This window comes from Carassius carassius, chromosome 5 (assembly GCF_963082965.1).
Source record: "Carassius carassius chromosome 5, fCarCar2.1, whole genome shotgun sequence".
Taxonomy (NCBI): domain Eukaryota; kingdom Metazoa; phylum Chordata; class Actinopteri; order Cypriniformes; family Cyprinidae; genus Carassius; species Carassius carassius.
Window position 1 is genome coordinate 20,233,383 of NC_081759.1, and position 17,388 is coordinate 20,250,770.

The 17,388-nt window shown below is 37.2% G+C and overlaps 1 protein-coding gene across 4 annotated transcripts in view; it reads right to left on the minus strand.

Annotated features, from left to right (window-relative positions):
* Positions 1 to 15,926, minus strand: part of LOC132140951 (calmodulin-regulated spectrin-associated protein 1-B) — a 36,977-nt gene extending 21,051 nt beyond the window's left edge. For 2 of the 4 annotated variants that reach the window (XM_059550048.1, XM_059550047.1), the window contains exons 1-6: positions 15,554 to 15,707; positions 14,996 to 15,160; positions 11,026 to 11,288; positions 2,787 to 2,948; positions 2,479 to 2,559; positions 1,755 to 1,787 (exon numbers count right to left, since the gene is read on the minus strand). In XM_059550048.1, coding sequence (XP_059406031.1) covers positions 1,755 to 1,787; positions 2,479 to 2,559; positions 2,787 to 2,948; positions 11,026 to 11,288; positions 14,996 to 15,160; positions 15,554 to 15,614 — 765 coding nt within the window. In that variant the 5' untranslated portion in view covers positions 15,615 to 15,707. Of the gene's footprint in view, positions 1 to 1,754; positions 1,788 to 2,478; positions 2,560 to 2,786; positions 2,949 to 11,025; positions 11,289 to 14,995; positions 15,161 to 15,553; positions 15,708 to 15,753 lie in introns of those variants that run through there. The other 2 variants (XM_059550051.1, XM_059550050.1) reach the window with 2 other exon arrangements.
* Between the last annotated feature and the right edge of the window lie 1,462 nt (positions 15,927 to 17,388).

Genomic DNA, 17,388 nt, shown 5'->3' on the forward strand with positions numbered 1-17,388 from the left:
GAATTAGACTAAAAGACAACTAAAAGGAATAGTTCACCCAAAAAACTAAATTGGCCCTATATACTAATCCTCATATTGTTCCAAGGAAGACAAAAAGAGATGTTCAGCAGAATGTCCTAGCAGCTCATTTTTTTAAATAATGAAAGAGAATAGGGACCGGAGCTGTCAAGTCAATACAACTTATGCACCAAAACAAAATTAGTTACTTGCTAAAATCATCTGCTCCAATGTAGCTCTAAAAAGTCCAGGTCCAGTCTTTATTCACTTTTGTTGTAAAGTCAAGAGCAGCTTGAAAATTCTTTACCACTACTCCTTGTGTTCCATAGAAAAAGCTAAATTATGAGTTTGGAACAAAATCATGGGGATTAAAAGATACAATGTTTAAGTTTGGGTGAACTGCTGCTTTTAGCAACAACACAGAGAACAATGATTAGCCACAACACAAATAACTCACAAGATCAGTACGAGAAACACTGATACGCTGTTAATACATAAAGGACTACAATTTTACATTATGAATATATGCAACATTGCTGCATAAAAAACCTGCATAAACAAAAACAAAACAAAAAAGAAAGAAAAACAGGAAGCTAAGGAACATACAATTTGCAAAAGTAGTGGTTGACTGATATGGATTTTTTGATGGCCAATTTTGATATCTTAAAGCAGAGTAGCCAATGGCCAATATAAAGCCAATGAATAGCTCATTTAAAGACAGTAAATAACAGATGCATAACAATTTCTGCAATGAAATGTAAATTACGGTTGCTGCATGATTAAAAATATGCTATACCTGTTTTTTGTTTTGTTTTGTTTTTTAGTAGAGTGTAAGTTGCATTTTATTAAATTCAGAAATACCAAGCAAATAAAGGGAAACATTGTAAATATTATAAACATAGCTTGGCTATATGGTGTTTTATTTACCCACATATTGAATCATACACAGATGTATATGTATGAAAAAAGTATTACAGCACTTCAGTTTGTATGACTAGACAAAACAATGGCAGCACACTAATGTAAACAGTGAATGGGTGCTCCTATGTATCTGTGCTTACGCCCTGCCAAAATAAAAGTCCCATTTTCAACTCTTTATCAGCCAGAGGGGGAAAAAAAGTATCTGGCAATGTCAATAATCAAAAAAAAAAAAAAAATAGCCAAATATTGGCCTATATACACCAGTCGACCACTACACAAAAGCCCTCTACACATTCACTATGACAGCCATAATCATAATCTTGTGAATATACTCAAATAACAGTCACCAAGTCTAGGTTTCAAACAGACACAGTGAAAGTTGGAAAGCAGATCCAAAGGTAAAGAAGCAGCAGAATGGAGACGGAGGATCTCTGTGCCATTTTTGAAACCCCAACAGGCTCCAGCATGCAATGGGCCAGTACAAACATAAGATCAGGCTGAAGGACCACATGTCAGAGAGACGGACAGAACAAGGAAGAGACTAATGAAGATGGAAATAACTGCAAGAAATTAGAAGATGAAAGCTGAAGACTCAAACACACACAGACGCTCACACACACACATGTACGCACAGCGGCATGTGTTAGCTCATAACTGCATGTGCTCAAAGGTTGAAAGGCAGATCATTTTGTGTGATTACAGCGTTAGCCACTGAACAGAAGTGTCTCCCAGTGTGCACTGATTAGATAAAAGCGTGGCCTGAGTGGTGATGGCGTACTTTGCTACTGACATATACTACTCGTGCAGTGGAGAGGAAGCACTCACAGCAAACTTACAGGTACTAGTTTCCAATACCATTTTGAGGGAGACTATCCCAGTAGCGAGGGAGGAGGTTAAAGTGAAAGAGATGGGAAGAGGAGCAGAGAGGATGTAAGGTCAGGGAAGAAAAGAGCAGACAGATGTGACCCTGCTATGAAGTTAGAGGAGAAACAGAAGGAGTGATGCCACGGAAGATAATCACATTAAGACATTAGTACCATCTATTCAGATGTGGGTCTAGCTAAATAATTACACACCTGTCTATACCTGGTATTAACTGTTGCATTTGATCCCATCAAGTGGTCGGCCAATTCTGTGTTTTGGTGAACACTTAAAAATCAAAAGACAAGGACTGCACAATTTTACGAAGGTAAAAAATATCAAATTGTGTTTTTTTTGGGGGGGGGGGGGGGGGGGGGAATAAATATTGTGACTGTGATTTCAAATGGGACTGAGAAAAAAAATCCAGGTTTGCTGTGCTTGATTGCAGGGCTGTACAATTCGGCCCAAATTTTCAAATTATATATCAACGTAGGTACAAAAAATAAATAAAATAAAAATAAGTTTTCTGTAAATGCCCAAATAGAGCTTTCTCCCTCCAGTGCAGTTTGAATTATGTTTTCTAGAAAGATACAACCGCATTTACAGGATACAGATGTGAAAAACCAGGTCTAAACAGCACTCGAGAATCAAGAGTTTTACAATGCATGTGTGAAACTCTGTTGCTGGGAAGTCTGGTACCTTCTGATGACTTGGAGATTCCAGCAAATGCTGCTTTGATTTGTGTTCCTTCTCTGTGATCTCCCTCATTTTCAGGTTCACCTGCAACACAAGCGATTATGACACATATAAAGAATTAATAATGAACATCTGGTTTATACAGCTTTCTTTTGAAAGCGTTGGCAGAGGTCTCCATGCCAGCATGAATAGACATGCTCTGGCCAAGCACTGAAAGTCCCCTACAGGACTAGAAAAATGCAAGTAAGCTATTAGTACATCATGTTATTCAAAAATAACCTTGACTAGTGTACTGTTCAAAAGAGACACACCTTGTTGATCCAGAAGACCATAGCATCTTCAAGGTCAAAGGGGAGCTCCTTGGAGGCACTGAATGTGGAGAAACGCTTCACACAGGTCACAACTTTCTCAATGCTAATCATCTCCACGGTGTAGGCCATCATCAAAGCATCAATCATGGGGATGTGGGAACTCTGTGCCACAAAAGAGTAAGAAATGTCACTCTGGTCTATTAAATGCACCATAATGAACAACAACAAAAAAAGTTTACATTTTAAAGAAGCAACTTTCATAAATAAATTTGATGAAAATGTAATATTTGTGACACTAAACATATCACAACAAGCAGCATATGTTTTAATTTTATTTTACTTTTTCAATAAATACTACAAATAAATGAAACATTATTATTATTATTACCACCAATTATAACATCGAGGGATACGCTTTAACAAATTTCATGAGTCAATCCGAATTTGATTCAATTTGATCCCATATCGATTATTTTGGATATATGATTGAAAAGCCTTCTGACTGTCTCGTTGCAAAAAGTGTTTCCCCTGTTTGGCTTTAAACTGGTTTAAATCAGCGAGTCATTTTTGTTCATCGCTGAAATCAAGCACTTCACACTGGATCTCAAAGCGCTGTTTAGAGCTTGCGTGACTGAGTAAACGCAGCTGCTCTAGTGAGCTTGCACCACGCAGCAGTTTTAACTTTGATCCAAGTGGATAAATAGGTTGTGTGCCGCAATTCAAATGAGCCGTGCTGTTTCGTTACGCTTTTCGGCGCATAAACATTTAATCGAACTCTTCATATTGTTTTATCGAGGAAAATGATATTGTGATAATTATCATTATCGAATTATTGCCCAGCCCTAGGTACAGTACATAGTAAGCTTTCACATAAAAAAACTAAAGCTCTCAACTAATGTTAAAATAAACAGAGTCTGTTGGTACTACAGTAGTATTATATTGAAGGTTAAAATTAAAACACCATTTCCCACTGCTTTAAATACCAGTTACAGTTCGAAATTAACATGAATGAACATTCAAAGTAGGGATGCATCAATCCGATACTCGGGATCGGTATCGGCTCCGATCCTGGCATTTTCTGCGGATCGGGTATCGGTCAGACGAGACCGATCCAAATCCGATCCGGTGTATACTATTCTGTGTTATTAATGAATTCCACGAAAGGCACAAAAACATTGTAAAGCCCCAAAACGTTTTTTGCACTATATTTCAAGTGTCCTGAAGCTGTTCAATAGTTTAATGTGAGGTACAGAATAATATTTAAGTCATTAAATTCAGTTCACATAAACTTTTCTCTCCGCTGCGGCTTTCTGTCATCCTCCATTCAGCAATCAAACTGTGTGTTGCGTTCAGTTACTACAGTCAAAACCAAAAAACTCTCTTTAAGAGCGCATAGTAACTGAGGTTTAAAACTTTTCAAAGAAAAGGCTCATTAAATTAACGCACAGATGTAATACACTACGTATCAATATCTCTTCCCTTTGCACGAGTGATGTCCGGTTCGCGAACGAATCATTTGATTTGACCGGTTCTTCTCAGTGAACCAGTTCACCAAATCAGAATGAATCGTTTGAATTGGTTCTAATCTCCAATAAGCATTAATCCACAAATTACTTAAATTATTCACTTTTTTTAACGTAGCTGACACTCCCTCTGAGTCGAAATTAACCAATATCCCAGAGTAATTCATTTACTCAAAAAGTACACTGACTGAACTGCTGTGAAGAGAGAACTGAAGATGAACACGAGCCGAGCAGCTTGTTTGTTGTACTCATAGACTGTATGGTTGTACTAACTGTTCTATGTGGACTCGGAGGACTGCGCAGCCTGCACACTGTGACTCCGTGTTGTTTCAAACTCATCATTCTGCGCACGGAATGCGCATAAGCTCTTGAAACTCTGAATTGGCGCCTTTATTATTATAATACTTTTCTGCGCAATCAAAGATTATTAATAGTCTTTCTTGTTCTGTCCTATCTATTATATTTTGCTGCCTTTATTACTGTGCTATATATTTAAAAGAAAAAATTTATATTTCTATATAAATGTATATACTTGTTTTTAAATGAATGTTTTTTACAACAATACAAAGAGCAATGTGTAACATTTTACCAGATTGTAAACTTATTCACTTTTATTTGTAAATACAATATTTCACTAGCTTTTATAAAATTATTGTGCTTCCATGATTTTTCTAGAATCAAGAGTATTGTTTGCTGCTGAATAATCCACTAACCTAGTTTATAATTTTATTATATTATTAATTTATAATTATTATTTTTTCATTTGTTATTTTTCATTAAAATGAAGTTGTCTATATGAAGTAGATTGTGTTTAACACACAAAAGAGTGATGATCAGGTCAACACAGAGAAGTATAGAAATTGTACATTGATTTAAAAAAAAAAAAAAAACTGCTAGTATCGGATTGGATCGGTATCGGCAGATACTCAGAATTTTTTTCCGGTATCTGATCTGTTCAGAGAAAATGGTATCGTTGGATCCCTAATTCAAAGGTTGTACTGTACAACTTCCTGAATTCCATTTCCTGTCTCATGTAATCACTCAATCAGTAAACAATCCTTTTTTCTAGCTGACTAGCGCATTTATGTTCATCTTTTTTCCTTTTCTTTTTCCCCCTGAAGTAAATGTGATGTTACGTGACATATTTACAAGCTGTTACACTGATGTCTTTCCGTGATTGAAACACTGATTGAGTGATTACATTACAATATTCCATTCATTAACTGAAACAGGCTAGACCAATCAATTCTTGGGATTTAAGAATCAATATAGTATCATAAAATTACAATTGATTAAAGGTGCAGTAGGTGACTGTTTTCAGAAAGATTTTTTGTTATGCTGGTTGAAAGTTGAGTGGTCTAAATGTATTTATCTATATTTATAAATTCTGTGGAAGGCGTAGGACCAAGAAATGTTCATCAAATACATACGTAGATGTAGGCAGGTAAGAAAGCCAATTAAACGCTCGGACTCAAATCGTTTTAACTGGCTTTCCTACCTGCCTACATCTACGTATGTATTTGCATACCTCTGCGCACCCTGTTCACGTAGAAAGGATAAGTCATCAGCGCGTTCAAGCATGCTGTGCAGACGGAGCAAGAATGGTAGATAAGCATCAACAACCTGATCTTTCTTCCTGGTATTGTAGTACTTTTTACGTTTTTTTACCGGTGAATGACACATGATGTATGCGGTTAATAAATTCCAGTCCCCTGGTCTGTGAGCATATATGTGTTCAGAGGGCATGGCTTTGGACGGCAATTGCAAGGCTGGGACCTTCGCTTTTGGTGTTGTGAGACTAAAGTTAGCATTTTCCAAGATTTCCTACTGCACTTTTAAAATTGAGAAAATATACCCCCCCCCCCAGCCCTAATTATAACTATATGAAAACTATAAAAATACTTTTTTTTTTTTTTTTTTTTTTACAAGGCATTGACAAAAACGGTAGTTTATAAGCTAATAAAAGAAACCTTATACTCAGATAGTCCTAATGCTTCAAGGAGCTTCTTTTCCTTACCAAGAAAGGTAAAAATGTGCAAACAACTCTGTGGGAAAAATCCCATCCTATTTAGCCCAAAGAAGGTCATACTGCTCTTAATAACACAGCACTGAACTCAGTAAATCTGCCAAAACAAAGCACAGTCAAGATGAAGTAACATAATATTTCACATTTGTCATGAAATGCAAAACACTATGTAACTTTCCTCATGTTGGCTACAATCACAATCCTGAACACTACCTCATGATTTAAATCAATTACAAAGAACACCAAGCATTTCAACATCGAGTCCCAGTCTGAGTCTATGAACTGTTATTTACATAGCCAATCCTAAAACCAGTCGACCAGTGACTTGTTCATACGGGCTCACAGTACACATCAGCACAATCTCAGCAGATAGATCCCTGACTCAGGGCAACAGTGTCAGCAAACTTTCACAGAGAGTTTTTCTCAGATATGCATGCAAGACGTCTGACAAGCTTTGAAGAGCTTTGGACTCAGATAAACATAGGACTAAAGCAGAAAAAGCACACCATCACACTTCTACCATTTCTGCAGTATGTGTACAGTACATGCATGAAATAAACAATGACCAACTACATTTGCCAATATGTGGATTACCCACCCACCTAATCTACTGCATTTTAAAATATGGGAGGGATTTCCGGTTTGGGAAAGTTCTCTTCAAAGAGAGTGAACTGCATTTAAGCAGGTCATCTAGTATACATACGTTTGAAATGTTTATCACTGCATAATGCATTCTGTCTCACACTATTTTAAAATAGAAGGCAATTACACTACCATTCAAAGGTTTGGTGTTGGTAAGATTATTTTTTATGCTTTTTGAAAGACATCTTTTGTGCTTACCAAAGCTACATTTATTAGCAAAAAATACAGCCATTTTCAGTATGTATATATTTTAAAATGTTATTTATTCCTGTGATGGCAAAGCTGAATTTTCAGTTCAAGAAACAAGTTTTTATAAAAGTTGAAAACAGTTGTACTGCTTAGTATTTTTGAGGAAACAGTGATCCATTTTTTCAGGATTCTTTGATCAGTCTTTTCTGTCACTTTTAATTTATCTAATGCATCCTTGATACACAACAGGATTTAGTGGTCAACCAAATTTAGTGGTCAGTCAAAATGACATGAAACATTCACGTCACGAGATGTAGCAGAGAATAAAGAGACTGCCATTAGACTTTAAAATAGTATGGATCCCTAAAGTCCAAATAAACACTAGCTTCTACGCCAGGGGGACAACTAAATAGGATGCTAAACATTTATTTTCATAGTACAGTATATACAAATCCTTCACATAGCACACAATAAATTAAACAATATTAATAATAGCACTTCATGTCAAAGGCGTAAACCCGTTTTGACTTTTCCTAGTACTCCACTCTGAAAAACTTCATGCATGCATGTAGCGCTGATGTCTTTAGACTGGTTCAAAGCAAACAAAGGACACCTCTACCTTTTAAAGTCATTAAGCTGCACCTACACACCTCATAAAGCCATTCTGTTCAGTCTAACAGGTTTGTGTGGATCAGACCGTGTTAAACTCTGTACAGGGTGTGGGCTCGACCACAAAGATTTGCATTTGAAGTGATAAAAGCACGACTGAGTGTACAATGCTGATTCACCAACATCAGAGATTGCCATTCAATGGAGAAAGCACATCACTGGCTGAAATAACACTGTTGTGAATCAATGAAATCCACTCCACTCTGTGCTACTTTAGCTCATGCACATCTCACTTATTATTCGGACAGGTGATTGTACTGGTTATACATGAAGGGGAAAAAAACACACTTGATATGCCAACAATATCAGCTTTCTCCTGTCAGTGCAGTAGATATCTGCAACAGGAAGAGCTCGGCAAATCACAGATTCCATGTCACACACTTGCTTTTTTTCTTTGTCTGACTTTGGACTGTAATTAGTGATTGCTAAGACAACCATCACTATTATGATTTCTTCCTCCAGATAAAATGCTGGTGCTTGTGCTATGCATGTGAATGATGCCTCGAATCATGCTTATTGAGGAGAGTGTTGCATGTTATTACTAGTTTTAGTATCTAATAATACCTTTAGAACTGGGGCTGTAAGCAACTACCTTTAAACCTCCCAGAACACCCTAGCAGCCACTTAAAACACCCTAGAAAACACACAGTAATAATAACTCGACCATATCTTGGCAGCAGAACATTATAGGGAGTTGGAGATGGGCTCTCTTGACAGGGGTACTGACATCCATAAGGGCCCCCTGCTGTATCTTGGCAGCAGAATATCAGATATATGGGGGTAGGGATCTTCTGACCCATGGCAGGGCACAAAAACTAATTCAAACATCAAAAGTTTGGGGTCAGGCCATCCTTAAAAATATTCTTGTTTGCCGTAACCTGACCGACCCTGTCAATTTAGGACCGACTCTATTTTATTTTATTTTTTTTTGCTTTTAGTCCGACCGACTTGCCGATTGTAAATTTGCGTTAAGACCGACCAATTTATTTTTACTCTTCAAACAACTAATACAAACGAAGGCTATCTTCTTTAATTTAAAAAACCCTGTGACGTCATCTATGTTTACACTATTGGTTAACGGATGTCACACTATGGCCTGTGCGTTTGCTTCGTCTTATATTCTCATTCACTGTCAGAGTCAACGGTTCGCGCTTGGTAATGATGGCTGCGGTCTAAAACCGTGACTGTGTCGATGCAGTGGGATGGGGAACAAAAAAGGTGAGATATTTTATATTTCTGACATCATAGCTCACTATCAGCAGTTATTTTATCTATGTTCGTAACATTTCTTACAGATTATTGCTCGGTGTAAGAGATAAATAAAGATCAGATAAAGACAAATTAGCACAGTACCAGTACGAGTGATTGCGTGTGAGAATTAGTCATACCATCTCTATATTATTGTGAAGCTGTGGGTTGTAAATAACCTAGTTCCTTCAAAAGTAGAAAATATGCTATAATAAGTTTTGAGATTCTAAGCTACTTTAGTGATAAATCACAGGACAGCGCTGACAACTAGTTTCTGCGTTCCTCTGTGCGCGCGATCTTCACAGCTACTGTTTATATGAGTGTTCGTGCCACAATGCAGCTGCGCGAACATGGTAGCTCGATATATTAATAATACACATCTGATCATCTAATCGCTTGAATGTCCAAACCATAAACCAAATACAACTGACAACGTTTAGTGAAGATCCGTGTTTTGCTTTTATGCCACTGACTGGACGTGGCAGAGTCATGTGGCTACCAGTGTTGCCAACTTCTTTCAGTGGAAAGTAGCTAAACCCCGCCTGAAAAGTCGCCAATTAGCACATTCATGACGTAAGTGCGTCGTGTGTATTGCCTCCCTATGCTCACATACTGCATTTTAATTCAGCTAAATTCTCAATAAAACTTATTGAAACATTTTAATTTTTCTGTTGTCAGACAACGGAATGAATATTATAATGACTGAAATGCGGTCCATTAAGACTACATAACCAGCTCTCAAACATTAATCTGCACTAAAATCCTATTCACATCATTGTCTAATAAAATCAAATACACATATGATAAAGTCAATGGTTGTGCTGTGACTGATTTCAGCTATACTTGCATGTAAAATAGAGTTAGAAGCAACAGAATAAGGTTTTTTTTTTTTACACACACTGAAAGTGCCGCTCCTCTCTGCGCTCACTGAACACAGCAGATACAGAAGAGAGGTGTGTGCACGTGGTGGCAAAGAGAGAGCTCGCGCTCGTGCTGCAGAACCGGAGAGTCTCATAGACTAAAGGTTTTACCAAAAAGTCGCTAGATTTTCCACTAGTCGCTTTTTTGGAAAAAAGTCACTACATCTAGCGACCACGTTGCCAAGTTGGCCTCACTGGCTACACACGCAATAGTATGCTTTTAAGGGGGAAGTATTAACAGGATTAAAAAACCGAAATAACCGACATGGGAAAATTAAGTCGGTTAGAGGTTCTGAATTTCGGTTTCGATTACTTTTCAATTAATCGTCCTTTTCACCTACAGGAGTAATATCGCAAGATCTTGTGCGCTGTTGAAAGCCAGGAGAAATGACTCTGTATTTATATCAGACACGCTGCATGGTTAATTTTTCAAGTACTTCAAGCACCTTGTACAAACCCTGATTAATTTGAAATTACATTTTTTTCCAGTGACCTAGCTACATCACCACGTGATACATATGCATAATGCCCAACTACTGGATGCTTTGGCCTTTTTTTTTTCCTGAGGTAACACACTGTATCAACCTCCAATACTGATGCCATAGTTATCATAGATATAATACTGTTTACAGTGGTTCATGAAGCCTTGGGTAATGAAACCTAATTATGGTAAGGGGTGTTACATTTCCAACACACTCTCCAAAAGAGAACTGTAAGTCATGTAAATGCATCATAGCCGACCCCAAAAATAAAATTAACTTAATAAATTTGTTTTTATATCTGCACTTGTCATGTGTTCTTGCTGAATAAAAGCATTAGTTTCTTTGTTTTGTTTTTTCTTACTGATGCCAAACTTTTGAATGGTAATATGATTGTATATAAATGTATATAACATGTAAATCACATATTAATAAATATATAACCCCATATATACACAGATGCAAAAATAGTACGAGTAGTGTTCCAAACATATCCAAAGATACAAAATGACATAATACGTTTTAAATGCAACATTGACGCACCATTTTAATTGGCTGGCAGGTCAGATCGGAGTCTGAGACAGGCGTGTCATCGCCCTCCATGACATAGATGCCTTTGCGAGACAAGGCTTGGATGACTGACTGGTGGGACTGCAGAGAGGCCACCTGGTCTCCTTTGAGAATGAGGGCACACACGCGACAGTACAGCTCACAGGACAGCAGTAACCGGATCACTGGAGGCTTAATGTGCTCCTGGTCATACTGGTCTGTGTAGAACGGGTCTCGCAGGTCCTCTGGGATGTGATCTGACAGGAGGAGAAAATAATAAATTAAGATAAAAAGAACCTAATGAAATAGGCCTACTGAGGATGTTTTCAACTGTTATTGCTGCTATAACTCTGCTGCATCTGGCATCAGATGCAATCTGCCAGCAATCCCTTGCTTTGTTGCCAAATAATGCACTACGTGCTAGACAATAGCATGATGGTGTGAAAAGCCAGCCATAGGGCTCTACCCTCTTCACGAGATCTCCTGTGCAGACGCAGATGAGCTGTGGCAGCTGGGGTGTGGCTGTAACCAAAAAGCTCAAACAGAGGGGAGCAAGGCCAGACGTGTCCTAGTCTGGGCAGCCTTTGCTCCGTCCGTCCACACCCAGCTCTCATACATCCACACCCTCTGCACCGGTATCCCCCAGGAGAAGCATATCATTAATGTGAAGGCACAGGGTGGAATCATACAGCATGCATTTATGCACACACCTGCCCCCTCTGATATACCACGTGGAGCTGTCTGCTTTGTTCCAAACCAGTATGTCTGCCACAAGCAGGCAGTTTAAAGAATGGTACTTAATAGTAAAAAAAAAGAGAAAATACGTATTATACAATTATGACACAAGAAAGTAATCAAAGCATTGTATTAGCATTGCATAGCATGTGCATGGGGATATCTATTTATAGCTGGAACACTATAATGAATGACTTGAAAAATATTTATATGAATGTATAAATGGAGTGTCTACTTTAGGTCCTATAAGAGATCAACATATCTTTTGGTTTATTCAGCCATGTCTAGTTCATTCTAAATGGTCATGTACTGTGACAAATAATTAATTAAGCAATGCATATAATATATACTTTCAATTATATAAATCTGTCAATTCTTATGAGGTCATAAACCTGCAGGCATAATAGTTAAGAATTTCGATAACACTTCACAATAACATTACTAACAATGAGCAATACACTTGTTACAATATCTATGAATCAAACTGTTCATTTTTAGTTCATATTAGCTCAGGTCCAATGAATAACATTGACAGACACAACTTTTGATTTTAATACTGTATTAGTTAATGTTGAAATTAACAAACCAAGATTAATAAATGCTTTAGAAGTATTTTCATTGCTGTTAACTACTGCAGTTAAATAATGTTAGATGCATGTATATTTTTGTAAAATTGTTACCAGAATGTCATCTTAGTGTATGTTAACTATATTAAACATGAAAAATTCACAAATCTACACCAATGAGCTAGAAGCAGAAAACAGGGCCCCAGTTGTAATCATTTGCATTTATACTACATCTCAATTAAAAAAATAAATAAATAAATAAAAAGATACTGATGGACATTCAAAACGACATTCAAAGCAGTGATTAGCAGAATGCAAAGAAGCCCTCCAAATCTGGGCCACTTCTGCCAGTAAAGAGGCACATGGCCTTCATAGCCATTCAGGCCAATTTCTGGGCCGAAACAACTCCGCTTTAACTGCAGCTTTACTGAAGGGAATACCCTGAATAACAGATGAGCCAGAATGGGGTGGGGGGACAAAGAACTGAATAACGGTGGGATAAACTGTACTTGAACCTCAACCCACTAACAAGCACACATCTGACCCTCCAAGAAATGCAATGAATTATCCCATGTTTACATATTACATTAAAATTCATATTATTATTGTTACCAATTAGTATTATGGCAAACTGACACACCCTGCATAGACTTTTCAGAAAATTAAACATTCAACAGCAGAGAGAGACTTTCTTCAGCAAAAGAGGTCAGGAGTCTTACACACCACATTTCTGTTTCATTCACTCATGCCTTTTAGTGAGAGGGGGTACAGGCTACATATTAGTACATGCGTGAAATCCTCCAATAGGATATCATTTCACGGTGCCAGTCTTATGAGGTGATTTCACAGGAGCCATATGCTCAAACAGATCTTGTGTGCAGCTCTTCTGGGTACCACCATTAATCAATACTGAATAAGTCTAAAAATTGAGGGCAAAATGAATGACAAACTAAATGCTTTAACTGCACAACTGTACATGAAATGAAATTGAAAGAAATTTTCCACCCCTTAGAAGTTTGATGTCATTTGGCCACACACAGCACTGCTCACATGTAACAGTCATCAGTGACTGATACTAGAGCAAAGGCTAAAAATATACCTGGAGCAACTATGGCTTCTGGTCACTGCTTGTTCCATATGCAGGTACTCAGTTAACCCACAGTGAGTACAGAATGAATAATTATGTCTCTTTAGTGAGGAGTTATCAACTGTGCATGACTACAAGTTAAAGGCATTCTTAAACACTACTGTTGTGTATATTTGTTAATTATGCCCACTTCAAATTAACAGGAAAGCGTCCTACTTTTATGTATAAAATATACAGCAAAGACGAGTTGCACTTGCACTTGTTTGATGTCTTTATGTGCCCTAACTGAATGTACTGAAAGTAAACAGGCTTTCTCCCCATTCACTTTTATATACAAAAGAGCAGCCTGGATATTCTGCTGAACTTCTCCATTTGTGCTCCACAGAAGAAAAAAAGTATTGAATAACTTAAGGGCAACTAAATGATGGCAATGCTAGCATTTTTTTTATTTAACGTATACATAATATACTCCTTTGGATCAAACTAACAAAACTGACTATGGTGGCCTGCATACAATGCTCCATATCTGCTGACAGGGAGACACTAGCATTAGGAAAACCCTTCCTGTTCATCCACAACATTTCAATAGTGCAAGCACTGCAGATGGGTGATCCTGTCTGAAATAACACAACAGTGGACTCAGACTGCTGCCCTCCCACTCCAAAACAACTTCACTCCCCCATAAATCCCACAAACTGCTACTTCAGAGATATATTTACATTATTCAACTAGACAAATCAATAAAGAATAGGGGTGATTAGGCCTTTCAGGCATAACATTTTTAGACAATTTGCAATTAATACATAGGTAATATTTCTTGACCTCGCAAGGTGTTGAGTGGTATTTGTTTTGTGCACTGTTTAAAAAAATACCCTAAATCAGTGCCCTCTGAATGGATAACAGAGTAAAACACCAGAAATACCATTTCTATACCATAGCAACACCATGATAGTGATGGTAAATGTTTACAAAAAAGTAGCAGCCTAATTAGAATTCTTAATTATTCTGTTTATTTATTTAATTCTTACAGTGAAGAATAATGCAGCGTTTTATTTTACATCCGAGTACTAATTTTCAACTTATATAGTATTTCTTAAACACTACTGTTAGGCCAACTTGAAAAGTTTGATTTAAATACCCAGGTAAATGACTTTCAGTAGCATCCATCACAGTTCCACGGTATTATCATCTGATACCAGTGCAGTTCAATGTCCGTGTGCTTTTTGTACAGTTAGGCAGAGTAAATATATACCATGGTTTTATTAAAATATAATTTGTACATACCACAGTATCCTTTAAGTACTACATAAAAGACCATAGTACATGTTCAAGTAGTATGGAAATACCATTTTGGACATGTAACACGACAAGCCTAAGTAACTATGAATATGGTAATCAATCATTCCCATAATCATTGCTCAGTACCATAGTACAGAGATGGTATCAGGTGGTAATACCACAGGTGAGTCTGTCTGTCCAGCCAACTGTCTTTGATTACATATCACACAGTCAGTTATTAATAATAATAATAAAATAGTCTCTGTACTCATTCATAAACACAATCAAACAAACTCACCGATACCGAAGGCTTTGGCAAACAGCCATCGCAGATTAGCCGCTATTTTGGTTCGGGCTGAATCATACATTTCCAGCGGCAGGATCTCCAGCGCCTCGCCCGCCGCCTCCATCTTTCTGCGGGCGCTGTCAGCACCCAGCTCCGCGTCCATCCTGCGACCACCGTCTGCAAACACACAAGCAAAAGCACTTTCAAACAACCTTAACGGCTGTCTTTTGAGGGCATGCAGCGTTTCATAAGCTGCATGTCAAGCATCGGGGTCTCAAAGGCATTGGAGCAATAACTCAGTTCTTTGGCGTCCAAGCTAACTAACGTTGGCACACGAGCAGCTTTTATTCCAACATTACCCACTCAAATTATAATAACAATAAAATCCCAGACACAAATGACATGTACATTTGTTTCAAACAGCTAACGTTACTGAACACAAACCTGACCGCCTGGATCCTGACAAGACAAGCTAGCCTGTGATTAGTTTATATAGAAAGTAACTAGCTAGCTGTCGCCCAGGCATCTAAAAAAAAAAAATAATAATATATTAAATGACCACACACTCACATGAAGAGGTAGATTTAACCATCTGTGAGAGCTGCTGTCCTGAGCGTAAACTGATTTGCATGTTTTGACTGAAATACAGTTACAAGCAGCTAACAGCTAACGCTGCTTAATGAGATGAGGACTAACGTTAGCAACCCGCCGCTAAACAACAGCCCCTTTGTCAGCAATTAATGAAAACAGACACATTTACCGCCACGTACCTTCCAGATAATAAACTATCAACAATCCACTCTGGCAAATCTGTGGGAGAAAAATGAGAGAAAAGGGTAAAAGGCTCCGGCGGGAATCATGAGGCCACGTTTAGTCCGAACAGATACGAGTGAGTATCGGTGGATGAATGACAAACCCTTAAGAGTACAGCCTTCACTACTACCACACTTCAAAATAACAGCAACAAACACACACTGTAAATACAGTTAAAATGCAAATAATTGGCGATGTGCTGTTGTGAATGAGAATTATGCCAACAGATATTGTTATTGGGCCTTATGTTGTGTTTTGTTGAGGAAAGCACTCACCTGTTTTAACTGTCTTTTTAAAAGATAACTTGGAAATGCTTAGGGATAATATTTTTTATTATGTTTATGGGCATTCCAGTACTATGGAAGAAGTCAGGTTACACATAAGTGCACTGACAATACTTTGTTTGTTGTGATAGATAGATAGTCAATTTATTATTTGCAGATTCCTGGTGAATTTGTGAAGTAATGTAAAATATATAAATGTAGGTATTAAAGGGGAGACACAAGTCTGATATCAAGTTTCCAATTTGTATATGGAATAAAAGAATAAAAACAATACAAGTACAGTACAGCATAATTATATTTTTCTGCACATTACAATGTGTCATTAATTAATTAATTCTGAGTAAAAAAAAATTACTATCATACATTTTACAGAAGACAGGCTAAAATGTCATTCAGGTTAACAGTTGTTTAGGCCTATATTCCAAAATGTTGTCAAGCGTATTTACAAGATTTAGAACAAGAGTCATTAGATGACTTAATTAAAATACTTAATTGTCATTAAAAATTTACAAATCTGTGCCTTCAAACCAGTAGGTTTTACACATTTGTCAGTGGTTTTAATTAAATTTAGTATGATCACTTTAATTCATTTAAATAAGTAAAGGTCAGAATAAGTATGAATGAGTATAATTTTTACATAAATATTCTCCTGACTACCAGGAAAACACAGTTTTGTGAATTTAGCATTTTGTCATGTCATTACATTGTTTAGAGCATAAGCATGAAGCACGTCAACACTGTTCAGATTTATACACTGCTTCTCAATGTTTGTGTGACAAACAAGTTTTTATTCTATTCTTGAAATTATCTGATTACATTTCTGCTGGATCTCAGTCTGTTGAACCATTGAGTTGCAATAATAAACAATGTGCAACTAACACTATAGATGAAATCAGATAACCATTCCGCTGTTATTTTAATCATTAGCAAGCAACCAACACCATCAAATCACAGCTTCTCTTACTGTTTTTGCCATGACAAACACAGCAGCAAGAGAAAAACATCGAAAAGTCAATTGTCAAACTGCCCAACTAAAGCAAACACTGATCACCATAATGGTGATGTCAAACCAAGCTATTACTTTTAAACAGACATCAACATCTAAACCTCTAATCTTGATAAGAACATTTGTAAATGTATGACAGAAATAATCAGTGAAGCTGGTAATGCTGTTTTTGGAGTTATTTAATGAAGTTGAAGCTTCATCAAACAAAGGTCTTGTTTTTACTTTTAACCAAAATTTGATATCTGAGCCACATTCTTTGTCCAATGGAAAGTTTCCCGCTTAAATATAAGAGTGTTAGGGGA